Genomic DNA, 23,708 nt, shown 5'->3' on the forward strand with positions numbered 1-23,708 from the left:
TCTTCTATGAGGTCCTCACTTCTCATCAAAACCAAATCTAAAATGGCATCCCCTCTTGTTGGTTCAGTAACTACTTGGTGAAGGAATCCATCAGCTATTGCACCCAGGAAAATTTAAGCCCTATTATTACTAGCACTTGTCCTCCGGTCTATATTTGGGAAGTTAAAGTCTCCCATGATCACACAATTCCCACTAGTATTTACTTCATTAAAAACATTAAAGAGGTCTCTATCCATATCCAAATCAGATCCCGATGGTCTATAGCACACCCCAAGCACTATCCCAGGGGAGGCTCTAGTAGCTTTCTTCCCCAATTTGATTTTTGCCTAGACAAACTCTGTCTTATCCATTCCATCACTTCTTATTTCTTTACAGTCTACCTCATCATTGATATACTTCACCACCTTTGCCTTTATTTCTGTCTTTCCTAAACAGCACATACCCTTCAATACCTGTACTCCAGTCATGACTACTATTCCACCATGTTTCTGTTATCCCTGTAATATCTGGTTTCACTTCCTGCACCAGTAGCTCTAGTTCCTCCATTTTGTTACCTAGGCTCCTTGCATTGGTGTACAAACATCTTAATTTTCTACCGCCAGTATCACCTATTTGACTGGTATCTACACTACTCTTCCTCCTTATGACCATTCTCCTACGCATGGCTGTATCCTTTCTTATCTCTCAGTGTTAAAATCCAGAGTGGACATCCCCCAACCATCTCCCCCAAATTCCTAGTTTAAAGCTCTCTTCATCAGTTGTGCCAGCCTCCATCCTAGAAGTCTATTTCCCTCCCTACTCAGGTGAAATCCATCCCGAGAGAAGAGTCCTCTGTTCATGAATGCCTCCCAGTGGCCATACATCCCAAAGCCCTCCTTATAGCACCACTGCCTGAGCCATCTGTTGATCATCATAATCTTGTCACACCTTTGTTGCCCTTCTCTAGGAACAAGCAGAAACCCACTGAACAGCACCTGAGCCTCAATTTCCTTAAGTGCCTTCCCCAACCTGGCATAGTCTCCCTTGATACGTTCCAGCGAGAATCTAGCTGTATCATTTGTTCCCACATGATGCACAATCAGTGGATTCTTTCCTGCTCCCACTAGGATCCTCTTCAGCCTCAGGTCCACATCCTGTATCTTAGTACCTGGCAGACAGCACACCCTTCTGTTCTCTGGATCAGCTCTGGTTACAGGCCTGTCTATTCTTCTCAGTAAGGAGTCCCCAATCATGTAGACCTGCCTTTTCCTGGTGATGGTGCGATTCTCCGGTCTATCCCCTGTTCCCTCTGGCTGCAAGTCCTCCCGATTCCTATTCTCCCTTGAAATCCTCTGCAACCCATCCTGTATTCTCATGGGGCTCCTATTTGGTGGTGTTTCCATTGACTCTTCCGCTCTTCTCATAAGACTAGCTGCTCTTCTCTTCTTCCTTGCCCTCCCACCTTCAGTGACCACCTGCTGTGCCCCTTTATTTTCCAATTCCGCAAACCTATTCCTGAGCTCTATTTCTCTTTCACTAGCCAGCCTTTTCCTCTGCCTGGTTCTCTTAGTCACATACTTCCTCTGTGCACTTTCCTCATGCAGCAGTCTCCCCTCAGAGTTCTTTGGTCCTGCTTCCACCTGTAAGTCTGAGCTTTTCCCTTCAGCCTCCTCATGTCTTTGCTCCATCATCTGCTCGAACCCCCTTCTAAACTCAACCAGAGTTTCCACCTGCATCTTCAATCCTCAGATCTTTTCTTCCATCAGGCGGCTCTTCATGCAGACAAAACTCTTCAGGTACCCCCTCCAGGATCATGTACATACCGCAGCTTCCACACCCAGTCATCTTCAATGTGTCTTCCACTGCTTGGGTCACTACCACTGCTGCCTCTGTATCTGTCATAGCCTTCCCACCTATGTCTTGTTAGTCCAGTAAACCCAAACCAAACCACCACCACCCACAGCAAAACAAACCAGCAACGAGCACCACAACACTGCCAGAATATCACACACTACCTTCACTAGCTTGTCTGTTCCTCTGCCTGGTTCTCCTAGTCTTCACCCCCAAAACTCCCCTTGAAAACTCCCACTCAAGCTCCCCTGTTTACAAAGGTATTTGTTTATTTCCCATTCATTTGGGCAACTTCATGTGTCTGAGAAGTTTTAGAACTCAGCACTGGAAAGAGCACTGAGAATACTTAAAGGATGCAGGCTCTTGTCTTCTTAGCATCAGTAGATACTGGGTAATTTAGTACAGCGAATTTGTGGCTCTCTCAATGGTTCATCAGTTTCTTGTCGATCAAGCATACCCCAAAAAGGTTTAAGTAGTATCTATCACGCCATACAGTAATAGTCTCATCGAGTAACTTTCAAAATGTCTCTTCAGACGGTATTCCTTAGGAATCTGTTTTGCAGACTTGTGTTGTGGCCTATAATTTTAAGGTCTTTAAAAATTCTGCCACATGTGTTAAAAGCCTTGTTTAACCATAGTGGGAAGAAGGCATCTATAAGTTAAACTGACCTTTCAAACATCTTCTGTACTTTCAGTAATTTTATATAACTGATTCAAAGGAATGGTGCACAATGAGTTCGAACAGTTAATTAGGGAGTGTCAAAGCTCCTGGTGAGATTACAGAATTGTTATAGCAACAGACCAAAATGGTTTTAAAATGAAAAAGAAAACATGTATGTATCTGGACTACTGGTTACTTACTTTAGCTGGCTAATTTTGATAGGAGGGGTGCATCATTATCATGACTCATCACCCTATGCTTGGATCGAGTACCAGGTAAGAAGCCACCACAAGAATTCTAAGCAACCTCTGGGATGCAAGCTTTAAGGTTACTGCTATCCACTCCCTCTAGTGTCATTTTATTCCTATTCTATTTTCTCCATCTACCCTTTTTTGGTCTATCTAATTAATTTTAGCTTAGACCATCTTTGGAATTTACTACACTTCATGACACCATAATCAGCAGGATATCTGAAGACAGTATAAGAAGCATGGCTCTAGCATGAAGGAGGACTAGTGATGGGAAGAGACCAAAGTATGGTAACCAAACGTCACATGGCTAGTCAAGTGCCATCGCTTGGTCACTCACCAAATTGCTGTGACAGGAACTACTTACTGCACTGGGCCTCATGCACTTTAAGTTTCAGGAGTCTGAAAAAAGTTCAGGCACTGCTCCAGGTTTGGGGTCCGTAGACAAAACCTCAGGATGCAGATCCTCTGTGTAGAACCTCATCCTGAAAGCTGAGACCTCAAAGTCCAACTGTCTAGTGTCTGTTACCAATGATGACCCCTCAGACTCCGACACAGCTTCAACATACTTTCTGCAGAACTCAAGCTGTGTGTGTTTTCTAGATTCACAGATTAACTCTCCAAGGGCATATGATAACTGTAACTGACAGACTTTTCACATGATTCTAAGCTACCACTGCTATCTTCAATGGCATGAGAAATGCACAAACTTATACAAAAATAAACCATACATGCATTTCCATGCTTCAGTATCCTCACCACTCCAGAACATTAAGGCTGGGATCAGACCCCTCTGGGGCCATCCAGGATCCTTCTGCTGCAGCCCATGGCTTGTCTTCTCAATCATGCAGCTTCTTTCTCCAGGTCAGCTTGCTTTTTCTGAGCTTTGTTGGTCACACAGCTAAAATGCACCCCTAGCTACAAATGCATGCCGTTGGCTTCCCTTTCGGCCCAAAGCTTCCTCCAAGCCCCTCAGATTTATATATTCCACTACTTGTTTCCTCTGGCCTACCACTGGTAGTTTTCCACTCTCTAAACCCCAGCCTCCAACAGACAAGCTGGAGGAAGTGGCTTCCCCCAAATTCAGCCAACCTTCTTAACATATCACTTGACCAAAGTGCAGTCATTAAGGTTAACTAATCTGGGAGAGATATGCTTACAGGTTTGTCAGCAATGGTGGATATACAGAGGCATTCCATGGTACAGCAATTTCTATATGAACAACTTCACAATATGAACCAGCATTCATAAGTAAAGCTACAATTTTGTCATGGATATTTTTAGTAAAAGTCAGGGACAGGTCACAGGCAATGAACAAAAATTCACAGAAGCCATGACCTGTCCCTGACTTTTACTAAAAACATATGTGACAAAATGGGGAGGGAAGAGAGTCCAGTACCCTGCCCCACTGCATGCAGTGGCAGGGAGCTGTGGCCCCTCGCCCCCACCAGTGGAGGCGGCTGGGGAGTTCTGGGAGCTCCCTGCCACCCACAGGGGCTGGGGCTCTGGTGTATCCCACACGGGCGGCAGTAGCTGGGGAGCTTTGGGGTATCCCCCCACTGCGTGCGGGGTTAGGAGCTGCAGGGGATACCCTGCTGCCCTGCAGGGCTGGGAGCTGGGAAAGGCTGACTGGGAACTGCAGGGGATCCCCCGCCGCCCGTGGGGGCTGGGGAGCTCCAGGGAATCCCCCATCACCCTACAAGGCTTGGAGCTGGGGGGAATCCCCCATTAGCAGGCATGGCTGGGAGCTGGGGGGCGAGCTAGGAGAGGTCTCCCTCTACTGCGGTGGCTGGACTACTGCAGGACCCCAATGTCACCTCCATGACATACTTGTAGCCTTATTCATAAATTGTACAGACAGATTTCCCCAATCACCACAAAATGTCATCCTAGATCAGGGAAAAAAGCCAAGGTTCATAGGCTAAAGTGCACCAATTCGTGAGTCATCTATGCAGCATAACTCGCCTGGAGTACATAAGTGAAGCCACCATCAGTGAAACAAGTTTTCACTTTTCTATCCTCCTCCCACCTGATACGCATTTGTCATGTTGGTCTTAAAAGCAGAATTGGTTAAGCCAAAAACAATAAACTTATTCTTTCCCCCAAAGCCAACTTCTGGTACCAGCCAGAGACTTTTTAACTAACATCCCCTCTGAGGTACTTTACTGAACATAGAAATAAGAAAGGAACTTTTCCAAAATTGATAACCATTTCACTTTTGAATTCCAAGCGTTTTTAATATTCCTTTTTCTTTGTATATGCATAATTTAAAATGATTACTATGGTATGCTTGCTGCAATAAAAGCAGATCAGAATTTTTTACACAAAATCCTGAACCACAAAGTTAGTTGTTTTAGTTTCAAAACTAGGAATTCTAACATCATCCTTAAACCCCATATACCTTCATCACTACAGACTTGCCTATACATTTCCATCCCTTACAAAGAAGTAATAACTGGACTTCTATACCTTGACAAAAACACTTAAATTTTACTCTTACCTGAGCATCCTATATCCACAGCCTCTCAAATCAGTTAATGGTACTTTTGGCAATGGATGTTCATAGCTTTATGAACAGAACAGAGTCAGGCACTAATTATAATTCAAGAGTTGCTGCTGAGGGATATTCCAACTCTTGAGATTTTGTTCAATAATTTACCTTCAAGTATGGATATATTATCCTTAGATTTAAGCAATGGTGTACATCTTCGGTCCTTAATAAAACTTTACCATCACTACTAGTAGCGATCATCACTAAGCCAACAATTATTCTGCAAAACAGATTTTGGAGCCATTAGTACTTCTGTGTTTTCAAGGCTAGATCACTGCTATTCTTTATTCTCAGGAGCTACTGCTTGCATACCTAGGATGAAGCTGACTCTAAATACAGCCTCTCATCTTTACAGGGACATTAGCATATTACTCCTGTTTTAAGACTTTAGCTACGCCCTGGCAGCTCATATACGATGCAAGTTTTCATTTCCATTCAAGAGCCTTAATGTATGTTGCAGTTTGAGGCCAATGTTCATAACCAATTATTAATATCAGAAGGAGTTGAGGCATATTGCAACTTCACCACTGTCACGGCCTAATGCAACTAAGATGTTCCATCTAGTCCTTCAAGGGAAGGCTAAAGAGATGTTTGCTGTAGCTTACAACTGTGAGTGCTCAACTTCATTAATTAATTGTACAATTTTGAATGCCTAAACCCAAATTAAAAGAATTCTACAAATATAAAAATGAGGTCTGGTGTAGACATATTGAAGGATGGAAAGTTTACAGTAGCCTTCGTGTTAATAAGGTTATCTTGTTCTGTTCTGAAGTTGCTCTCAGGGAAATCTTGTAAGGCAGTGAATACAGAACTTGGAACAAATTATTTCAAGTGTCTAGCTGAAGAGGAAAATTGTGATTGTGATTAATAATTAGTTGTCAACTCTTAAGATGGTAGAAGTTTGGCAAGGTTTTCTAGGAAATCTGCCAAACATATGATTATAAACTGGAGCCTAAGTATAGCTATACTTTTTAGAAATGCATCAATTTTTTTTAGTATCAATGTTATAAAGGTTAATAATTTCACAGTATGGTCTTTTTAGGTGTTATTCCATAAGCTATAGAAACTAGTTAACTGTACATATGTTTTGCTGACTGCTTTCTATTGACAATAAAAGCACAAATATATTTGCTATACAGCATTTATTCTGAGGCATATATTATGCTTAAATAGTGTCAGAAGACAAACAGTATCTTGGATAGTTTGGGTTCATTGAGATTGGTATTCCAAAAGCCAAAAAACTCAAGTCTTGCTAGTGCAGTTTGATACATCAATTCTGAATGTTTGCCTCAATCAGAGGGCTGACATACAAACACCAAACTGCACCATGCATTTTGGTGCTGATGAATAAGACTACTATTTTGTCACTGAATCCGTGATTTCCAAAGATCTCCGTGACTTCACCCTCAGTGGCTGGGAGCTGCAGTGTCCCGCTACCTCCTGCAGCGCCAGGGAGCTGTGAGGTTTGCCTGCTGCTTGAGGCAGTGAGCCCCCAAGCTCCAAGCTGCTATGGGCAGCAGGGGTACCTGGCAGCTCCCCACCAGCTACAGCAGTGACAGAGGGATCCCTGGCAGCTCCCAGGCCACCAGGGGCAGGGGAAGGGACCCTGGAGCTCTGAGCCCCCATGGGTAGTAGGGGCCCTGGAGCTGGGAAGCAGGAATGGTCATGTGAGTGAATGACCCATGGGACATAGCAGGGCATAAAGAACCACAGAAAGGACCAGGCCCACTCTGCAGTAAGCTGTGTACCATTTTGATTTGACTACACTGGTGCAGAAGCAGATCCTTTATGATCATGAAAACAACAGAAAACTTGAGTTGAGTTAAGACCTGCTGAAAGGAAGCACTATCCTGGACACCAAAGCCTAGCAACCATGTAGAAGATTGAGCTTCTTGGTGACAGTGTAGCAATGAACAGCAGTTCATTTTTTCCAGATTGGGAGGCTCCACAGACAAACAGTATCACACACACATCTAGCTTAATAAACTATACTCTGAACTTTTCCATTAGAGAAAATTTCTGTTATAAGTATAATATGCAAGCCTAGAATGTTAATCAATAGGACTAATTTTCAATAGCAATGGTTTGCATTCAATTGCCATCATCAAAACATTAACAGTACAATTGATTGTTCACTACTAATGACTTTTTACATCAGTGTCCAAATATAAACAAACCCAGAAAGTAAACTGCTGCACCAATTAAAATGTGTGCAAGATACTGAATCAGCATTATAATCAAAATAATTCCCAGTGGACTGACAAAATTAAGTAATATATCAACAGTAATGGAGTCAAATAAGTTATGTCTGCCAAAAGAACCATTATAAATTTCTATTAGCCAGAAGTCTTAGTCAAAAGTCTACACACGAATGCTTGAAAAAATTAAGGTGTTTTAGAACACACACAAGCACTAATGTTTAATTAAAATATCAATTCCCTTGGAGGGAATATAGATCAAGTTAATCAGGATTATGTAATCATTTGAGAAGGATTTCCTCTAAAATACAAGCACCCTTCTGAGCCATAATTTTTAAGAATGCAAGAGAAAAGGCTGCCAGAGAAGAATAAAAACAAAAAAAAACTTAAGCATAGCTAAATTAATTTGGGTCAGAAGTTAGACTAGAGATACAAACCTATTTCAAGTATCAAAGGGGTAGCTGTGTTAGTCTGGATCTGTAAAAGCAGCAAAGAGTCCTGTGGCATCTTATAGACTAACAGACGTTTTGAAGCATGAGCTTTCGTGGCTGAATACCCACTTATAGACTAACCTCTGTTAGTCTATAAGGTGCCACAGGATTCTTTGCTGCTTTTACAAACCTATTTCAATCTCCTTTACCTAATAGGAGAAAACTTTTTCTGAACCAAATACTTCTATAATCTTACTAAATGCCACTGTTTCCTTGCCCATCTTGAAATCCATCCATTTTAAAGTTCTTATTTTACCCTTATCTATGTGAATAAATTGTAACTAAACTTTGTTAATATTACTTAAGTGTTTCAGCCTCATCCATGTAGCAGAGATGGTTTGCTTTAGAGTTTTGAAAATACTTTTGGATAAGGGCAGTCTTTGGTAACTACCTGTGGGGGGGGTGGGGGAGGGTGGGGGGTGGGGGGGGGGGAGAAAAGTGTTTCACTTGGTCAAAAAGTTATTTTTCAAATAATAATTACTTTAATATTGATAGGCTAAGTTTAGTGTTGTGTAAAGAGTACACATGTATTTAAACATTCTTTCAACATTATTTTGTTTTTAAAATACTGTTTTTTCAGTTTTTAATGAAAGGTTTTACTGATCATTCATCAATAATGTATGCTTTGGTGTCTCTCAAAACCAAACCCCTGGGGTATTGTTAGAGAGAGAGCGAGAGTGATCCTCTCTCTCTACAATGGACACGGGCTCATCAAGAGAGAGTCCTACAGACGGTGGTGAATTCCGAAAGAATCATGCTTAAGATTCCTGAATAACTTTTTTCCCCTTTTTTGTAAATAAGATTATAGAATAACTTTGCCAGATCTCTAGAAACGACACCAAGTACTATAGTTTTATGTTTACCGTTTTATTTGTGTTTTCTTATACCAACTTGCTATTAAAAGCACAATTTATTCAAGTAAACCATGCAAGAAAACCAAAAGTGACTGCTACAGATAATTTTAGGCCAAAACATTGTCTGATACTGAGAACGTTATCTCCATCTTGCTGGAGGCAGGTAAAACTGACACAATAATCTGAAAGCAAGACCTCTTTTGAACTAGATAAAATTGTGCATCAATTGGAAGGCATAAAGGGTGAAACAATGTAAAAGTAATAGGTAGTATCACAAGGCACGTAAGAGAGCAATTTATTTATAAGGTATAAATTAAAAAGATTCACAAAAACGTCAACATTAGGGCCGTCAAGCAATAAACAAATTAATCATGATTAATCACGCAAATAAAAAAATTAATTGTGATTAATCACACTGTTAAACAATAAAAATACCAGGAGTACTTGTGGCACCTTAGAGACTAACAAATTTATTAGAGCATAAGCTTTCGTGGACTACAGCCCACTTCTTCGGATGCATATAGAATGGAACATATATTGAGGAGATATATATATACACACAGAGAGCATGAACAGGTGGGAGTTGTCTTACCAACTCTGAGAGGCCAATTAAGTAAGAGAAAAAAAACTTTTGAAGTGATAATCAAGCTAGCCCAGTACAGACAGGTTGATAAGAAGTGTGAGAATACTTACAAGGGGAGACAGATTCAATGTTTGTAATGGCTCAGCCATTCCCAGTCCTTATTCAATCCTTTGTTGTTTGTGTCTAGTTTGCATATCAATTCCAGCTCAGCAGTCTCTCCTTGGAGTCTGTTTTTGAAGTTTTTCTGTTGTAATATAGCCACCCGCAGGTCTGTCACTGAATGACCAGACAGGTTAAAGTGTTCTCCCACTGGTTTTTGAGTATTATGATTCCTGATGTCAGATTTGTGTCCATTAATTCTTTTGCGTAGAGACTGTCCGGTTTGGAGAACGTACATGGCAGAGGGGCATTGCTGGCACATGATGGCATATATCACATTGGTAGATGTGCAGGTGAACGAGCCCCTGATGGTATGGCTGATGTGATCTATTCAAGTGACATCATCATAGGACCTAATCACATCACGGTCCACGAAAGCTTATGCTCTAATAAATTTGTTAGTCTCTAAGGTGCCACAAGTACTCCTGTTCTTTTTGCGGATACAGACTAACACGGCTGCTACTCTGAAATAAAAATACCATTTATTTAAATATTTTGGATGTTTTCTACATTTTCAAATATATTGATTTCAATTATAACACAAAGTGTACAGTACTCACTTTATATTTATTTTTGATTAAATACTTGCACTGTACAAAACAAAAAAATAGTATTTTTCAATTCACCTAATACAAGTACTGTAGTGCAATCTCTATCATGAAAGTTGAACTTGCAAATGTAAAATTGTGTACAAAAAATAACTGCATTCAAAAATAAAACAATGTAAAACTTTAAACTTGCATCCTACAAGTCCATGCAGTCTTATTTCTTTTTCAACCAATCGCTCAAACGATAAAGGAGAGAATGCTGCTCGCTTCTTGTTCACGTCACCTGAAAGTGAGAACAGGTGTTGTACCCAGTGTCACAAGATATTTACATGCCAGATGCGCTAAAGATTTATATGTCCCTTCATGCGTCTATGCTGATGAGGGGTTCTGCTCAATAACAATCCAAAGCAGTGCGGACTGACATGTTCATTTTCATCACCTGACTCAGATGCCACCAGCAGAAAGTTGATTCTCTTTTTTGGTGGTTCGGGTTCTGTAGTTTCCGCATCAGAGTTGCTCTTTTAAGACTTCTGAAAGCATGCTCCACACCTCATCCTTCTCAGATTCTGGAAGGCACTTCAGATTCTTAAACCTTGGGTCAAGTGTTGTAGCTATCTTTAGAAATCTCACATTGGTACCGTCTTTGCGTTTTGTCAAATCTGCAGCAAAAGTGTTCTTATGATGAACATGTGCTGAGTCCTCATCCAAGACTACTATAACATGAAATATATTGCAAAATGCAGGTAAAATAGAGCTGGAGACATAGAATTTTCCCCCAAGGAGTTCAGTCACAAATTTAATTAACGCATTTTTTTTTTAAACGAGTGTCGTCAGCATGGAAGCATGTCCTCTGGAATGGTAGCTGAAGAATGAAGGGGCATATGAATGTTTAGCATATCTGGCACATAAATACCTTGCAATGCCGGCTACAAAAGTCCCATGCGAACACCTGTTCCTCACTTTCTGGTGACACTGTAAATAAGAAGTGGGCAGCACTATCTCCCGTAAATTTAAACAAACTTGTTCGTCTTAGTGATTGGCTGAACAAGAAGTAGGACTGAGTGGACTTGTAGGCTCTAAAGTTTTGCATTGTTTTGTTTTGAGTGCAGTTACGTAACAAAAAAACCCCCTACATTTGTAAGCTGCACTTTCATGATAAAGAGACTGAACTATACAGTACTTGTATGAGGTGAATTAAAAATACTGTTTATCATTTGTACAATGTAAATATTTGTAATAAAAAGTAATAAGATAAAGTCAGCACTGTACACTTTGTATTGTGTTGTGATTGAAATCAATATATTTGAAAATGTAGAAAAATATCCAAAAATATTTAATACATTTCTATTGGTATTCTATTGTTTAACAATGCAATTAAAATGCAATTAATTGTGATATTAATTTTTTGAGTTAATCACGAGTTAACTGTGATTAATCAACAGCCCTAGTCAACATGAAAGTTCTTTACGAGAAACCTCCCAAGTGGCGAGTTAGTTGGGTATTCTAAAGTCACAAAAGATTAAATACTTCAACAAGTACAGTATAACAGAACAGTACTGCTCAAATATTGCATACAGAATACTTTTAAAACCAAAAACACACAAAGAATGGGGTCTGAGGATATTCTCGAAGGCTGTAAATCAAGCTGGCAATAAAATTTCCCACTTTTCTAAGTAGGGCAACGACAGACATGCTTTTCCCTCTAGAGCAGTGATTTTCAACTTGTGGTCTGCGGAACTCTAGGGGTCCACAGACTATGTTTAAGACTTCCAAATTGGTCTGCACTTTCACTGGACATTTTTTAAGGGGTCTGCAAATGAAAAAGGTTGAAAACTACTGCTCTACCTCCTATACCCCAGTTCACTTTGGGGATTAGAGAAAGATAGAACACCTGAATTTAATTATTTTCAAACATAAAATAATGTTGCCTCTGAAGTCTTTTATACTGTTAGCACAAAAGAAGCTGAATAAGTCAGGAGCTCCCAGAAAAAAAGAAAATCACACTGGCAACTTGAATTTTTAAAAATTGGTCAATTTAAAAAAGTGTTCAAATAGAGCTCCCATTAAACAATGCTCCTGGGATTTTTATTTATTTTTTTATTTATTATTTTAAAGAACGTATTAGGTGTATTCTGCTCCCTTGTCAATTATTTTTAAGTCTTCCTGGTGGGGTAGAAGGCAGGCCTAAGAGCAACACCCTCTCTTCTTACTCTGTTTCTTTCTGCACGTGCCTGCCGCTACCTCTTCCATTTCAACACTGCTGCTTTTGTTAATGCAAATGCCCTTTTGCAGGGCCTTGAGCTTCTGTGAGCTCCTCCAGATCACTGCATGAGTGGGGCAAAGTACAGATGACCTTCAACAGAACAGTGAAACTGATTATATACAGCATGCTGTCAAATGGATAAACTAAAAACGTATAAAGATAAGAGAAAAAACACTTATCTTCTAGCTAAAGTAATCTTAATGGTTGCTTAACAATTGTAGATAGCTTTTCAGATGGAAATGTGATTTCTAACTTGACAGTGTCCCTTTAGCAATGACATTTTCTTAAATAAAAAGTTGTTTAATCCTTAATCAGACTCAGTCCACATTGTCTGAAGCCTACTCCATTTGCTCGCATTTTACTGTTACTTTGCTCTTTCGATATCACAAAGGTAGGAAAGATAAAAAGGAAGAAAATGGACCTACCTGTATACAACCCTGTATCAATGCTGTAAGTAAGGACTTGTCTACACTTTGCATGGATATACACACATCATTATAGATATTCCTGTGCTGGAAGGGGAACAAGTTTTACTAGAACAAGACACCTTTATATCAGTATAACTACATCTACACTAGGGGTTGTACCAGGATAACGTTTCAGTAAAAAAATCCACCACTTTAACCAAAACAGTTATACCAGTGTAAAAACAAACAAAAAACAACAACAGTAGTGTACAACAGGCCTAAGACACAATCATAGCCTAACAATGCTTTACAATCTGATTCCAGCAAGAAAAAAAAAGCCTAGCGGTGACAGAATCAAGAATATTTCTAGGTCTGAGAATTCTCATAGTAATTATCCATAGTACCTTGCTACTTTGAGGATTTTATGGTAAAGAGCTGCTATCAGTATAGGGTAGTGTATTTCTAGACTTAATGGTGTTTAACAGGCAAACTCACTATAGGATCTAGTTGAAGCAATGTACTGGGATCCTAAGGCAGTGGGGAGTCATTTCAAAATTAAGTCAGTTTTACTCTTCTTGGAAACACGAGCTTCCATGTTCACCAAAAAGATAACGCTTTAAGATGATTAAATTTACATATTTGCACTAGAACATATAACAAGCTTTTAGATTGCACTTTTAAAGATATTTGATCATTTCTTTATTCACTAGCCTGCCAAAACCCAAGTTTGTAGTTCTCCGCTCTACAAGTATTGTACCATAAACAACTAAACCAGTAAAGACCAAGGTAAAATAAACGTGTAAGGATTACACATATTTATATTTCCAAAACAAGTTAACTGAATTTCTATAAGTCTACATATGTATATATTCTATTCTACAATTGATGTTGACAGGATTAAAGTTTCTTTAAAATTACCTTTACCTTTATTCCCCCATCAATTCTGTTTCTGGTTCCCAAAAATGTATTTCCCCACTCAGCTTGAAAACTACCACAATAGAGCTTTAATGTCAATTTACTCAATCTTATCTTTTCCATTCAATGCTGCCATTGAGTGGTTCATTTTTTCCAATAAAATTATGATCAAAATAGTCTCTTCATAATGATAGACCTTGAAGGAAGCCACCAGATACCTCTCACTATCATTAAAAGGAGACTTTAGGAGGTATGGTGGCTGCCATTAGGAAGACTGGGACTTTTCATCTTGGAAAAGAAACGAATAAGGGGGGATATGACACTGGTCTATGAAATCATGACTGGTGTGGAAAAAGTAAATAAGGAAGTGTTATTTACTTCCTTATTCTTATAACACAAGAACTAGGGGTCACCAAATGAAATGAATAAGCAGCAGGTTTAAAACAAACAAAAGGAAGTATTTTTTCACACAATGCACAGTCAACCTGTGGAACTCCTTAACAGAGGATGTTGCGAAGGTCAAGACCATAACAGGGTTAAAAAAAGAACTAGATAAATTCATGGAGGATAGGCCCATCAGTGGCTATTAGCCAGGGTGTGCAGGGAAGGGAATGGGTGACAGGCGATGGATCACTTGATGATTACCTGTTCAGTTCATTCCCTCTGGGGCACCTGGCATTGGCCACTGTCGGAAAGCAGGATACTGGGCTAGATAGGCCATTGGTCTGACCCAGTATGGTCATTCTTATGTTCTTATTGTGATTCTTGGGCCTACAGACTTAATCTAATTGTGAGCTCAGCTCTAAAAAGTATGTGAAAGTTCATAAGATGTCAAAATAACCTAGAACAACAAATGTTGACAGGGAAAAGTACAAAATGGAGACAAAGACCAAATTAGTCCAAACACTAAGGCCTACTGATATAATTCAAGGACTGTGTTAAGATCATGGCTAGTAAACAAGAAAACATGGGTCCAGAAATTAAACTAAAACTAATGTGTTGCATATTAGGCCTAATTGGTGAACAAAATAATGATGAGACAGGCTATTCATCACTCCCTTTTTGGGTCCCTAAAAAAAAAAAGAGACTTTGAAGCTGGTTGTGTTGGTGGTGGGAAAATATGGAGAAAGAACAGACTGAGGCTACTGGCACAATCTTCACCATCATGGCTGCCACCCCCACCATCCTCTGGACCCCAGGCCTTCATCATCCTAATCCTGAGAGATGTCCTGACCACACCGAACCAGAGAAAGGGACCCAGACAACATTGCCAAATCTATCAGCTCTAGCTGGGATAAGATAGGATCCGACTTAGCAGCAGCAACAACCACCGCTCCAGCTCATCTCAACTAACTTTTCGTTTCCCCAAAAGAACAGTTACCACCATCTTTAATACCGCTTAAAAGACTGTTAAACCAAAATCTCTCCAGCTAAAGAGAAAGGGAACAAAGAATGTTGTCAAATTGAAAGACCTATTTAATACTTTACATTTCAAATACTTCAACTGTTTTTCCTTCTTTTCTTTCTCTTTAATGGTGTTTGTGCCATGGTACCAAGCTGGCTAAGGTCTCTGTATACCAAACCCCAAACCTTGTTTAACACTGTTTCATGTTGAACAATGACCAGGTTATGTTAACATCTCTGGCACATTTAATCCATCTAAATTAATACAGCAAGAGTCACATCTTTCACTCCAATCATAAATGGAATATAAATCATATTTCATGGTGCAGTATCTTTAGGTGATTGTCTTGAACTGTAAAAATCCAGTGAATCCTCTCTCTTCCACATACCTAATATACACACATGGATTATCATGTACAGGAGTAATCCAGTTTGACACACAGTTGCCTCCAGAGTTTGGGGGAATTTTAAAAAGTTCAATAAAACTTAAGAACTCAACATGATTTTCTTGATTGCAAAACCTTGAAAAACAAGGATCAAGCAGAGTCTCCCTTCTCAGATTTGCAGAGATTTAGGTGGTGCACAAACACTTTACAAGCTGTATCTGGGAAGCTCTTGATTTGGCCAAGGCTCAAGACCCTCAGAATGCATACAAAGGCCAAGAAAATGACAAATACATGGCGTAGCAAACTCTAATCTAGTTCTAATGCATGAACCTGAAACAGTTTAAATTTCTCCTCTGCTACTAGCTACCCATCCATGTTGCTAGGCAACAGTCTTTTCTAAGTACGCTCAGACTCAAAATGAAACTTAAAGTTCAGCTTAAATCAACAGTGTTTTCTGTTCAGAGTACAATGGAATGCAGTTACAAAACTCGTACAGCCTTGGCTTTCATACTTTGAAGATAAACACCCTCCTTGTGACATGCTACCGTAAGTCTTACAAATATAGTTTTGTTAACAAGGAACTTCAGCAGCCTACTTAGAGCTACCTACCCACTTAGTAACCAAAGAATTTTACACTTAAAAAGAAACAGTAAATAGTCAATAAAATGCTGGATTAACTAATCCAAGGGAATTTTTAAACCAGAAGACAAAATATCCACTTAGAAATAGTTACGGTAAACAAGGTAAACAAAAGCAGCAAAGAGTCCTGTGGCACCTTATAGACTAACAGATGTATTGGAGCATGAGCTTTAGTGGGTGAATACCCACTTCTTTGGATGCATGACCGAAGAAGTGGGTATTCACCCACGAAAGCTCATGCTCCAAAATGTCTGTTAGTCTATAAGGTGCCACAGGACTCTTTGCTGCTTTTACAGATCCAGACTAACACAGCTACCCCTTTGAAGGTAAACTAATTAAAGTTGGGAAAAATTACTTTTAGTATTATGGAACCATCGTAGCTAATTAATTTAAAATAGTGTAATTGGAAGACCAATTTTGACCTGCTACCCACAAGCTTTTAAAATTTCTCCCTGAAATTTTACACTTGTGACATTTCAATCAGGGAGATTTATTTGCAAAGTTCCAGGTTAACTAGGTAAGCCACATAAGATGTACAATTTTGGGAAAAAATTTAGCCTTTCACTTTCTGAAAGTCTAACCTTTTTCCCTTGCTCGTCTCAAAAAAAGGTTTGGATTAAAAGCTTCAACAAGAATTACAATACAGGATAGTATTTTTTAAGGATGGGTAGAAAGTATCAATACTACTCCATGAAAAAAATCCTTCAAGCTATTATCTTTGATTATCCTAAGTTTAATGAAGGAAATTGAGGAATTTGCTGCCTCTACAGACACCATCTCTTCAGACCTTGTAAATTTGCTGTTACAATAGCAAAATTTACTGCCTTAAGATATAGATTTGTAACTGTGTTGGAGAGTTCTACTTAGAGAAAACAGTGAAAATGAATTTTAAATACCACAACACCTTGATAGATCTATCCATTATTAGTTGAGAGCTCTCTTTAGGTATTGCAGAAGAAGCGATGCAAAGTGGACTGCCAAACTGACATGGTTTCAAGTTTTACATTGCTTCCTCTCACCACCTCTACACCAGACTGCACAAAAGGAATTCTGGTTTGGGACTAATTCTATACACTCAAAAACGTGCTGGATACACCTTAAAGTGAAGACATAAAAGACACAATACAGGTAAGAAATATTCAGAAACTATTATCTACTAATAGAAAAGTATTTTTAATCAAGTCAGTATATTTGCTAAGAGCACATTCTACACAACCAAATGCAATTTAATGCAAAAGATTTCAGAATGGAAATGCACATGTGCTGTTTAAACTATACCTGATAAAAGGAGAAACTTCAGAGTCTCAGATAAGGAAAGTATATACCAGTGAAAACACTGCTGAAAGTTCATAAAGATAAACACTTAGGTTTACCTATTTGTTTTTTTTATTACCATAGCATCGGAGGACCCCAGAGATTGGGGCCCTATTGTGTTAGGCACTGCACAAATAAAGAGACAAAAAACTTCAGGACAGGGATTGTCTCTTACTCCATGTCTGTACAGAATAAAGTTTTCAACAGTGCTTAAGTGCTGACTTAAGTGATTTGGGTGACATCAAGGTCAGAGGAAGAACAGAATGCAGTTGTCATAAGTGTGAGATGAGAGTCTGAACAACAGCCTTAACAGACAGAAAAGGCCAAATCTTTGAAATGTATGGATATACCTATGGTAAAATCAAGTATTGGCTAAAAGATACTCAAGAAAAGTTAGATTTTAGTTTTTGATTTATTTTTGCTCCGTTATTTTTGAAGTATGCTTCTAAAAGCTCTAGTTGCCCTTTTAAATAAATAATTATATTCCTATCCTATCTTCTAGAGCTGGAAGAGACCTTGAAAGGTCATCAAGTCCAGCCCCCTCCCTTCATTAGCAGAACCAAGTACCAATTTTGCCCCAGATCCCTAAGTGGGCCCCTCAAGGATTGAACTCACAACCCTGGGTTTAGCAGGCCAATGCTCAAACCACTGAGCTTCAAGAATATATATTTTTAAATCCCATGTACCTTTATAAGTATTTTAATGACTGCATATCCAGATGAATGACTCTCCATAAGCACATATAGATCTCAATTTTTGGGGAAAAAAAATCAGTAGCCATACCTTGTGTTGTTCTATCGCATCTATCCATTGTTGTCTATGATCAGGATCCTGAGCTCGTAGGTACCAAACACTATCATTTACGCTAATGTCAAATCTGCATTCATCAAAATCATGAGGCTGTGGAGGGAAACAAAAAGGGGGACAGGATAAGCACATCTAGAATTAAGCATAATAAAGATTAGCTATATCTCAAGCATAGAATGCTGAGAGTCTAGCTATATGGTGTTACAGACCACACTATTTGCTTTTTTAACTATAGAGTTAATTAAATTCATATTACAGTATTGGCTCCATTTTGTTTGGTGAGCCTAAATAAGAATTTTAGATAAATTTTAAGTTAAGTTTTAAAAAAAAAAGTTAAACCAATAAGTTACACCTTACACCAACCCAGAAAACAGCCAGCAGAAGTTTACAGTGTGACATATTGTATATAGTAAGAGCTGATGAAACATTATAGCAACTGCCACAAGATCAATTTAAAAACACTGAAGGATTCTTGGGATTCTACCCAAGCATAGACCAAACACTCCTTCCCCCATCCAAATAAAATGAACAAACCTTATAGCAGACTAAAAAAGCAAAACTAATAAATGTCTCAAGCTGAGTTTTAACTTCAGAAAAAAGAGGCAGACACTCCATGAAGTCCACTATGGCTACTACTACTGATTTTAGATACCGTAGTAATGGGCAGCAGTATAAAATCGTAAGCTAGATTATCAATAAACATTGTGTTCATGTAGAATGATACAAATGCAATGCTAGTTGACAGACAAAAGAATGGTCTGACAGATCGCAAACAAAGACCCTTCAAAATTCCTAGATAATCACATTTAATCAAAAGGCTAACAGAAAATTTAAAAGAATACACAATAATGGGACATTATAGCATACAGATACTCTGAACACCAGTGACAATAAGTTGACAAAAAGTTATTAAAAAACATGCCTTAAAATGTTACATACAAAAACCACAATCATCCTCTGTCACCATACCATTAAAAGTTGACTGTTATGGGGTAACAGGTACTATATCTTAGTTCAAGGACTAGCTCCCAATTTCAAATATGGAACCCAAATATTTAACTAGTCTCTGAAATTACATACATTCGAATGAAATGGAAACTGGCCATGCACACTGAGTGACTATCCTGTTTACAAGTGCACAGAGACTTTGCATGCAGTTTGCCTACACAATTTCAGAGGCTGATTTGAAATGTGGCCTGTCATGTGTGTCTTCAAATATCTAAACATTACTATGCATTCATGAAGCATGGTAGCAAATACTTTGGGACAGTGGTTCTCAACCAGGGGCCCAGGGCCCCCTGGGGGGCTGTGAGGCTTCAGGCAGTCCACCAAGCAGGGCCAGCATTACACTAGCTGGGGCCCAGGGCAGAAAGCTGAAACCCTACCATATGGGTGGAAGCCCAGGGCCCTGATCCCTGCCACCTGGGGCTGAAGCTGAGGCTTGAACAATGTAGCTTTGCAGGGCCCCAAGCAATTGCCCTGCTTGCTACCCCATAACACCAGCCCTGGCTTTTATATGCAGAAAACCAGTTATTGTGGTACGGGTGGGCTGTGGAGTTTTTATAGCATATTGGGGGCCTCAGAAAGAAAAAGGTTGAGACAAAGCCCCTGCTTTGGGCTATGCCACATGAACCATTTTAGAACAATACACAAAAATCTCAATATTACATCATTTATCTCATTTAACGGAGCCTTCATAGTTAAGGTTGACATCTATGTAATTTACTTAACCTCCCATCTCCCAAATGTAACTTAATATGTAGACAGAATTGAAATAAAAGAATGGGTGATAATTTTAAATTAAAGTGTTGTTGATTTTTTAACCACAGCATTTCAGAAATCAGGAATACTTAGAAATACTACTACTAAAAAATAGTTTAAAAATTTCTTCAGTGCCTCATTTTCAGTCCTTCTACCTTGCAAACAGAATATTAGAAGTCACCAAACTACACGTGCAGAGATCTGCAATCACTCATGGGTAGGATAGCTCTGATTAAAATTGATTTTAAAATAAAACATTAACAGTATGTTTATTTCTGGTGCAGCAGGGAATTACTGATTAGGGACTTGGCTGCCTCTGTCTGACAGTACCATGGATAGATATACCAGTAACAAGCTCTATAAGAAGGCAACAGCAGCAAGGGACAGAAGAAGGAGCTGAATAAAGAAGGAGTGCAGTTAGACTGTGGAGGGAGACAGGAAAAGAGGCTTAGTTAGTAAATTACTTGCCTCTCTCCGCAAACAGAAGAAACTGCCAATACAGTTTCCCTAGCCAACTCAGATTCCTGCCTCCCTCTGAAGAATAGTATAGGATCAAGTAAGTACAGGCTATCATAATGCATATGCACAAGGGAACTGAATTAAGATTGCACAGGGAACCTTAATTCTGACAATTCCTAACTGGAGTGCTTCACAAAGTTTAATACTATTTTACCATTTTTTTTGTAGTCAATATTTATATACTAAAAACAACAGTTAATCTAATCTAGTGAATTGAGCATAGGGCTGGGAATCGGGCACTCCTGATTTCAATCCCTGGCTGTGCCAGCAATTAACTGAATAGCTTTGGGCAAATGATAGCTTTTATGTTCCTTATTCAAAATGAGAAAGATAGCTTACCTCACAGGGCTGTTGTGAAGATACAAGTGCTTTGAAAATATGAAATACTAAGTGTCATAATATTTATATGAAAGCACAGAGCCATGACATTCCATTAATGCCAAGTCAGGAGATACCCACAACCCTCCAGAATGGCAATATATTCAAGGCCGATTGAAAAAGAATGGATTTCTGATACCACAGCATGTGATCCAGGAATGCCTCCCTGTTTAGGTGCAGAAATAGGAAGAGGAGGTAAATGGAAGTCTGTGCCTCATCCAGTTGTTAGAGACTGAAACAAGAGGGTGAACTCTCACCACACCAGCCAAGGAGGTGGGAGTTGTTAGGATGCTTGGCTTACCCAAACCAGAAAGAGGAAGGTTTTAACACAAGTGCAACTGTACTGTCTCCCCTCAAGTCTTTAACCCCTGGCCTCATCCTCTTTTTACCTGCCTTAGATTCTAGGACATAGAACTCATGGTTCCAAGGATAACATAGTGGTGTGTGTATAATGTTTCATCTAGTATTTCCTTCACAGTGTGAGGACTAGCCTAAGACACTTTGGGCTGGTCCACACTAACCCCCCACTTTGAACTAAGATACGCAACTTCAGCTACGTTATTCACGTAGCTGAAGTCGAACTAACTTACTGCGGGTCCACACGCAGCAGGCAGGCTCCCACGTCGACTCCGCGTACTCCTCTCGCCAAGCAGGAGTACCAGCGTCGACAGGGAGCACTTCCGGGATCGATTTACCGCGTCTAGACAAGACGCGATAAATCGATCCCAGAAGATCGATTGCTTATCGCCGGACCCGGAGGTAAGTATAGACGTACCCTGTATGTATGAGAAAACACTATGCTTTTCAGAGTTCTCGATTCTCTCTCTACTCTATCAGTTTAAGGAGGAAAACAAAGTTTCAAGAGGATAAACAAAAGCAAACAAAAAACACCATTAGGTTACTTAACATAACTAAGCAACAATATTACCATGAAATGGTAAATGCTTTTTTGGCCATGAGCCTGAGAACCTGTGTTCAGTCCAGAATTTTAATCTCCTTTCAGAAATGCAGCACACACAACTAATCAATTGCCTGGTACTAGTAACAAACTATTTAATACCCAGCTATTAGGACTTTCTATACAGAGTTAATAAAGAGGAAATAAACCATGGAACTGGTTTCATACTGCTTTGCTTTCCAATCAATATGGAGAAAAAAAAATATTAAAGTTGCAGTCTCTCTTTAGCCATAGGAAAATTATTTTGCTAAAGCAGTCAACTTATTTTGAAGAACTTTTTGCAGATCAAGTCCTCCCCCTGCCCCCTCAAAAACAAAACAAAAACAAAACATTTTTGTCCACAAGATCTTTAACAGGTCAAATGGGCAAAAAGAAAATGTCAGTTCTAGACAGGGAAGGTACTGTAATGTTCCCAGTTCCTTTTTGGAATCCCTAAAGGGGCAAAGTTACGGTTGCATGGCTGTATTGTGTAGAAAGTGTCATCTTAACTATTTCCTGTTTTTCTAATGTTTATCTTCTTCTAATGCTAGCTTTGAAGGGATATGTAAAAAGGACCTTAAGGGGACATTCCCTAATGTTACAACAGAACTAAGAAATATACATTCTGGAGGGCTTAGAGAGCCTGCAGTCTTCCACATTAATGAAACTTTTGAATGTAAATTTTTCTTTCCCTTTTAAAAAAAACAAAAACAACAACAAAAACCTGAGGATAAGTGAAGGGGAATCAGTGTGACATCTGCTGGGGGACCAGGCTTCCTAGGTGCTCATCATAGCTCCTCAGCTACCAGCTCTATCCCTCCTCCTTCTGGGTCTCTCCCTGCCCTTGGTAGGTTTTGAAAGGCCGGAAAAGGAAGGGATCATTTAGTCAAGGAGTGAGGAATGAATAGGAGTCACTATCCACCATCAAGACCTAGAGCAGAAGAAGCAGAACTCTGGCTCTGCTTTCAACCTACTTCACAATCAGCCTCAGGAAATGCATAGCTGCACATGCAGGCCTCCAGAGAGCATTAAAACAGATAGGAGAGCAGCTGTGGCTGGAGTTGGACAGGGTGGAGAAAGAAGAGACTGTTCACATAAAATGTTTTGGTTATGGATCTTATATAGACTGCAAAACAGTTTTAAAAAGTGTAACGTGTCAGAGCCACCCTCTCAAGAGAGTGCCCAATTACTGCTGACAATCTAAAAATACATTATATGAAGCACAATGTTAGAATTATTATTTGTCCAGGGTATTGCCACAGCACTAATTTAACCATAAATTCCTTTATTAAATCCAAAGGGTGAATGGTATTTGCTCTAAACGTGCCTAAAAAAATAAGCAATTTACTGCATCCAAACAGTAACAAAATATTTATAAGTTACTTTTAAAATGGGCTAAACCCCAAAGTGCTAGACCCATACTGCTCAGCTCCAACTTGGTCAGGCAGGTATTAGCAATGGATCCTTTAAGAGTTTACTTTTCATACCCCTTTACAGGTTCACTGCAAACCAGTTTGGTGTTGAAAAGTTGACTGTGGTAAAGTGGTATTGGAGCTTTCCGAGGCAATCAGGCTTGTAGTTTAGTTCCCCAAGGCGGTGGGCATGAAAGAGATTCCTGAAGTAATTGCTGGCTTTGAGAGAATGAGGCTTCCAAACTATGCTGGGGCCACTGATGGGACCCGTGCCCACAGTTTGCCCTCCTCAAGGAGAAGGAGTACATAAACCACAAAAGGTACTAAACATCCAGGCCCTCATGTACCAGAGAGGGTGATTCATGAATGTCAACATGGACTGCACTTGGGTTTTTTGCTGATTGGGAGTCTACATTCATGGACAAGCTGGGATACTATTCCCA

General features: G+C 39.5%; 1 protein-coding gene across 2 annotated transcripts in view; it reads right to left on the bottom strand.

Annotated features, from left to right (window-relative positions):
- CERT1 (ceramide transporter 1) overlaps positions 1–23,708 on the bottom strand; it is a 156,087-nt gene that overhangs the window by 106,578 nt on the left and 25,801 nt on the right. For both annotated transcript variants that reach the window (XM_054032583.1, XM_054032584.1), the window contains exon 3: positions 18,235–18,351. In XM_054032583.1, coding sequence (XP_053888558.1) covers positions 18,235–18,351 — 117 coding nt within the window. The remainder of the gene's footprint in view (positions 1–18,234; positions 18,352–23,708) is intronic.

The sequence above is a fragment of the Malaclemys terrapin genome, chromosome 6 (genome assembly GCF_027887155.1).
Source record: "Malaclemys terrapin pileata isolate rMalTer1 chromosome 6, rMalTer1.hap1, whole genome shotgun sequence".
Lineage (NCBI taxonomy): Eukaryota > Metazoa > Chordata > Testudines > Emydidae > Malaclemys > Malaclemys terrapin.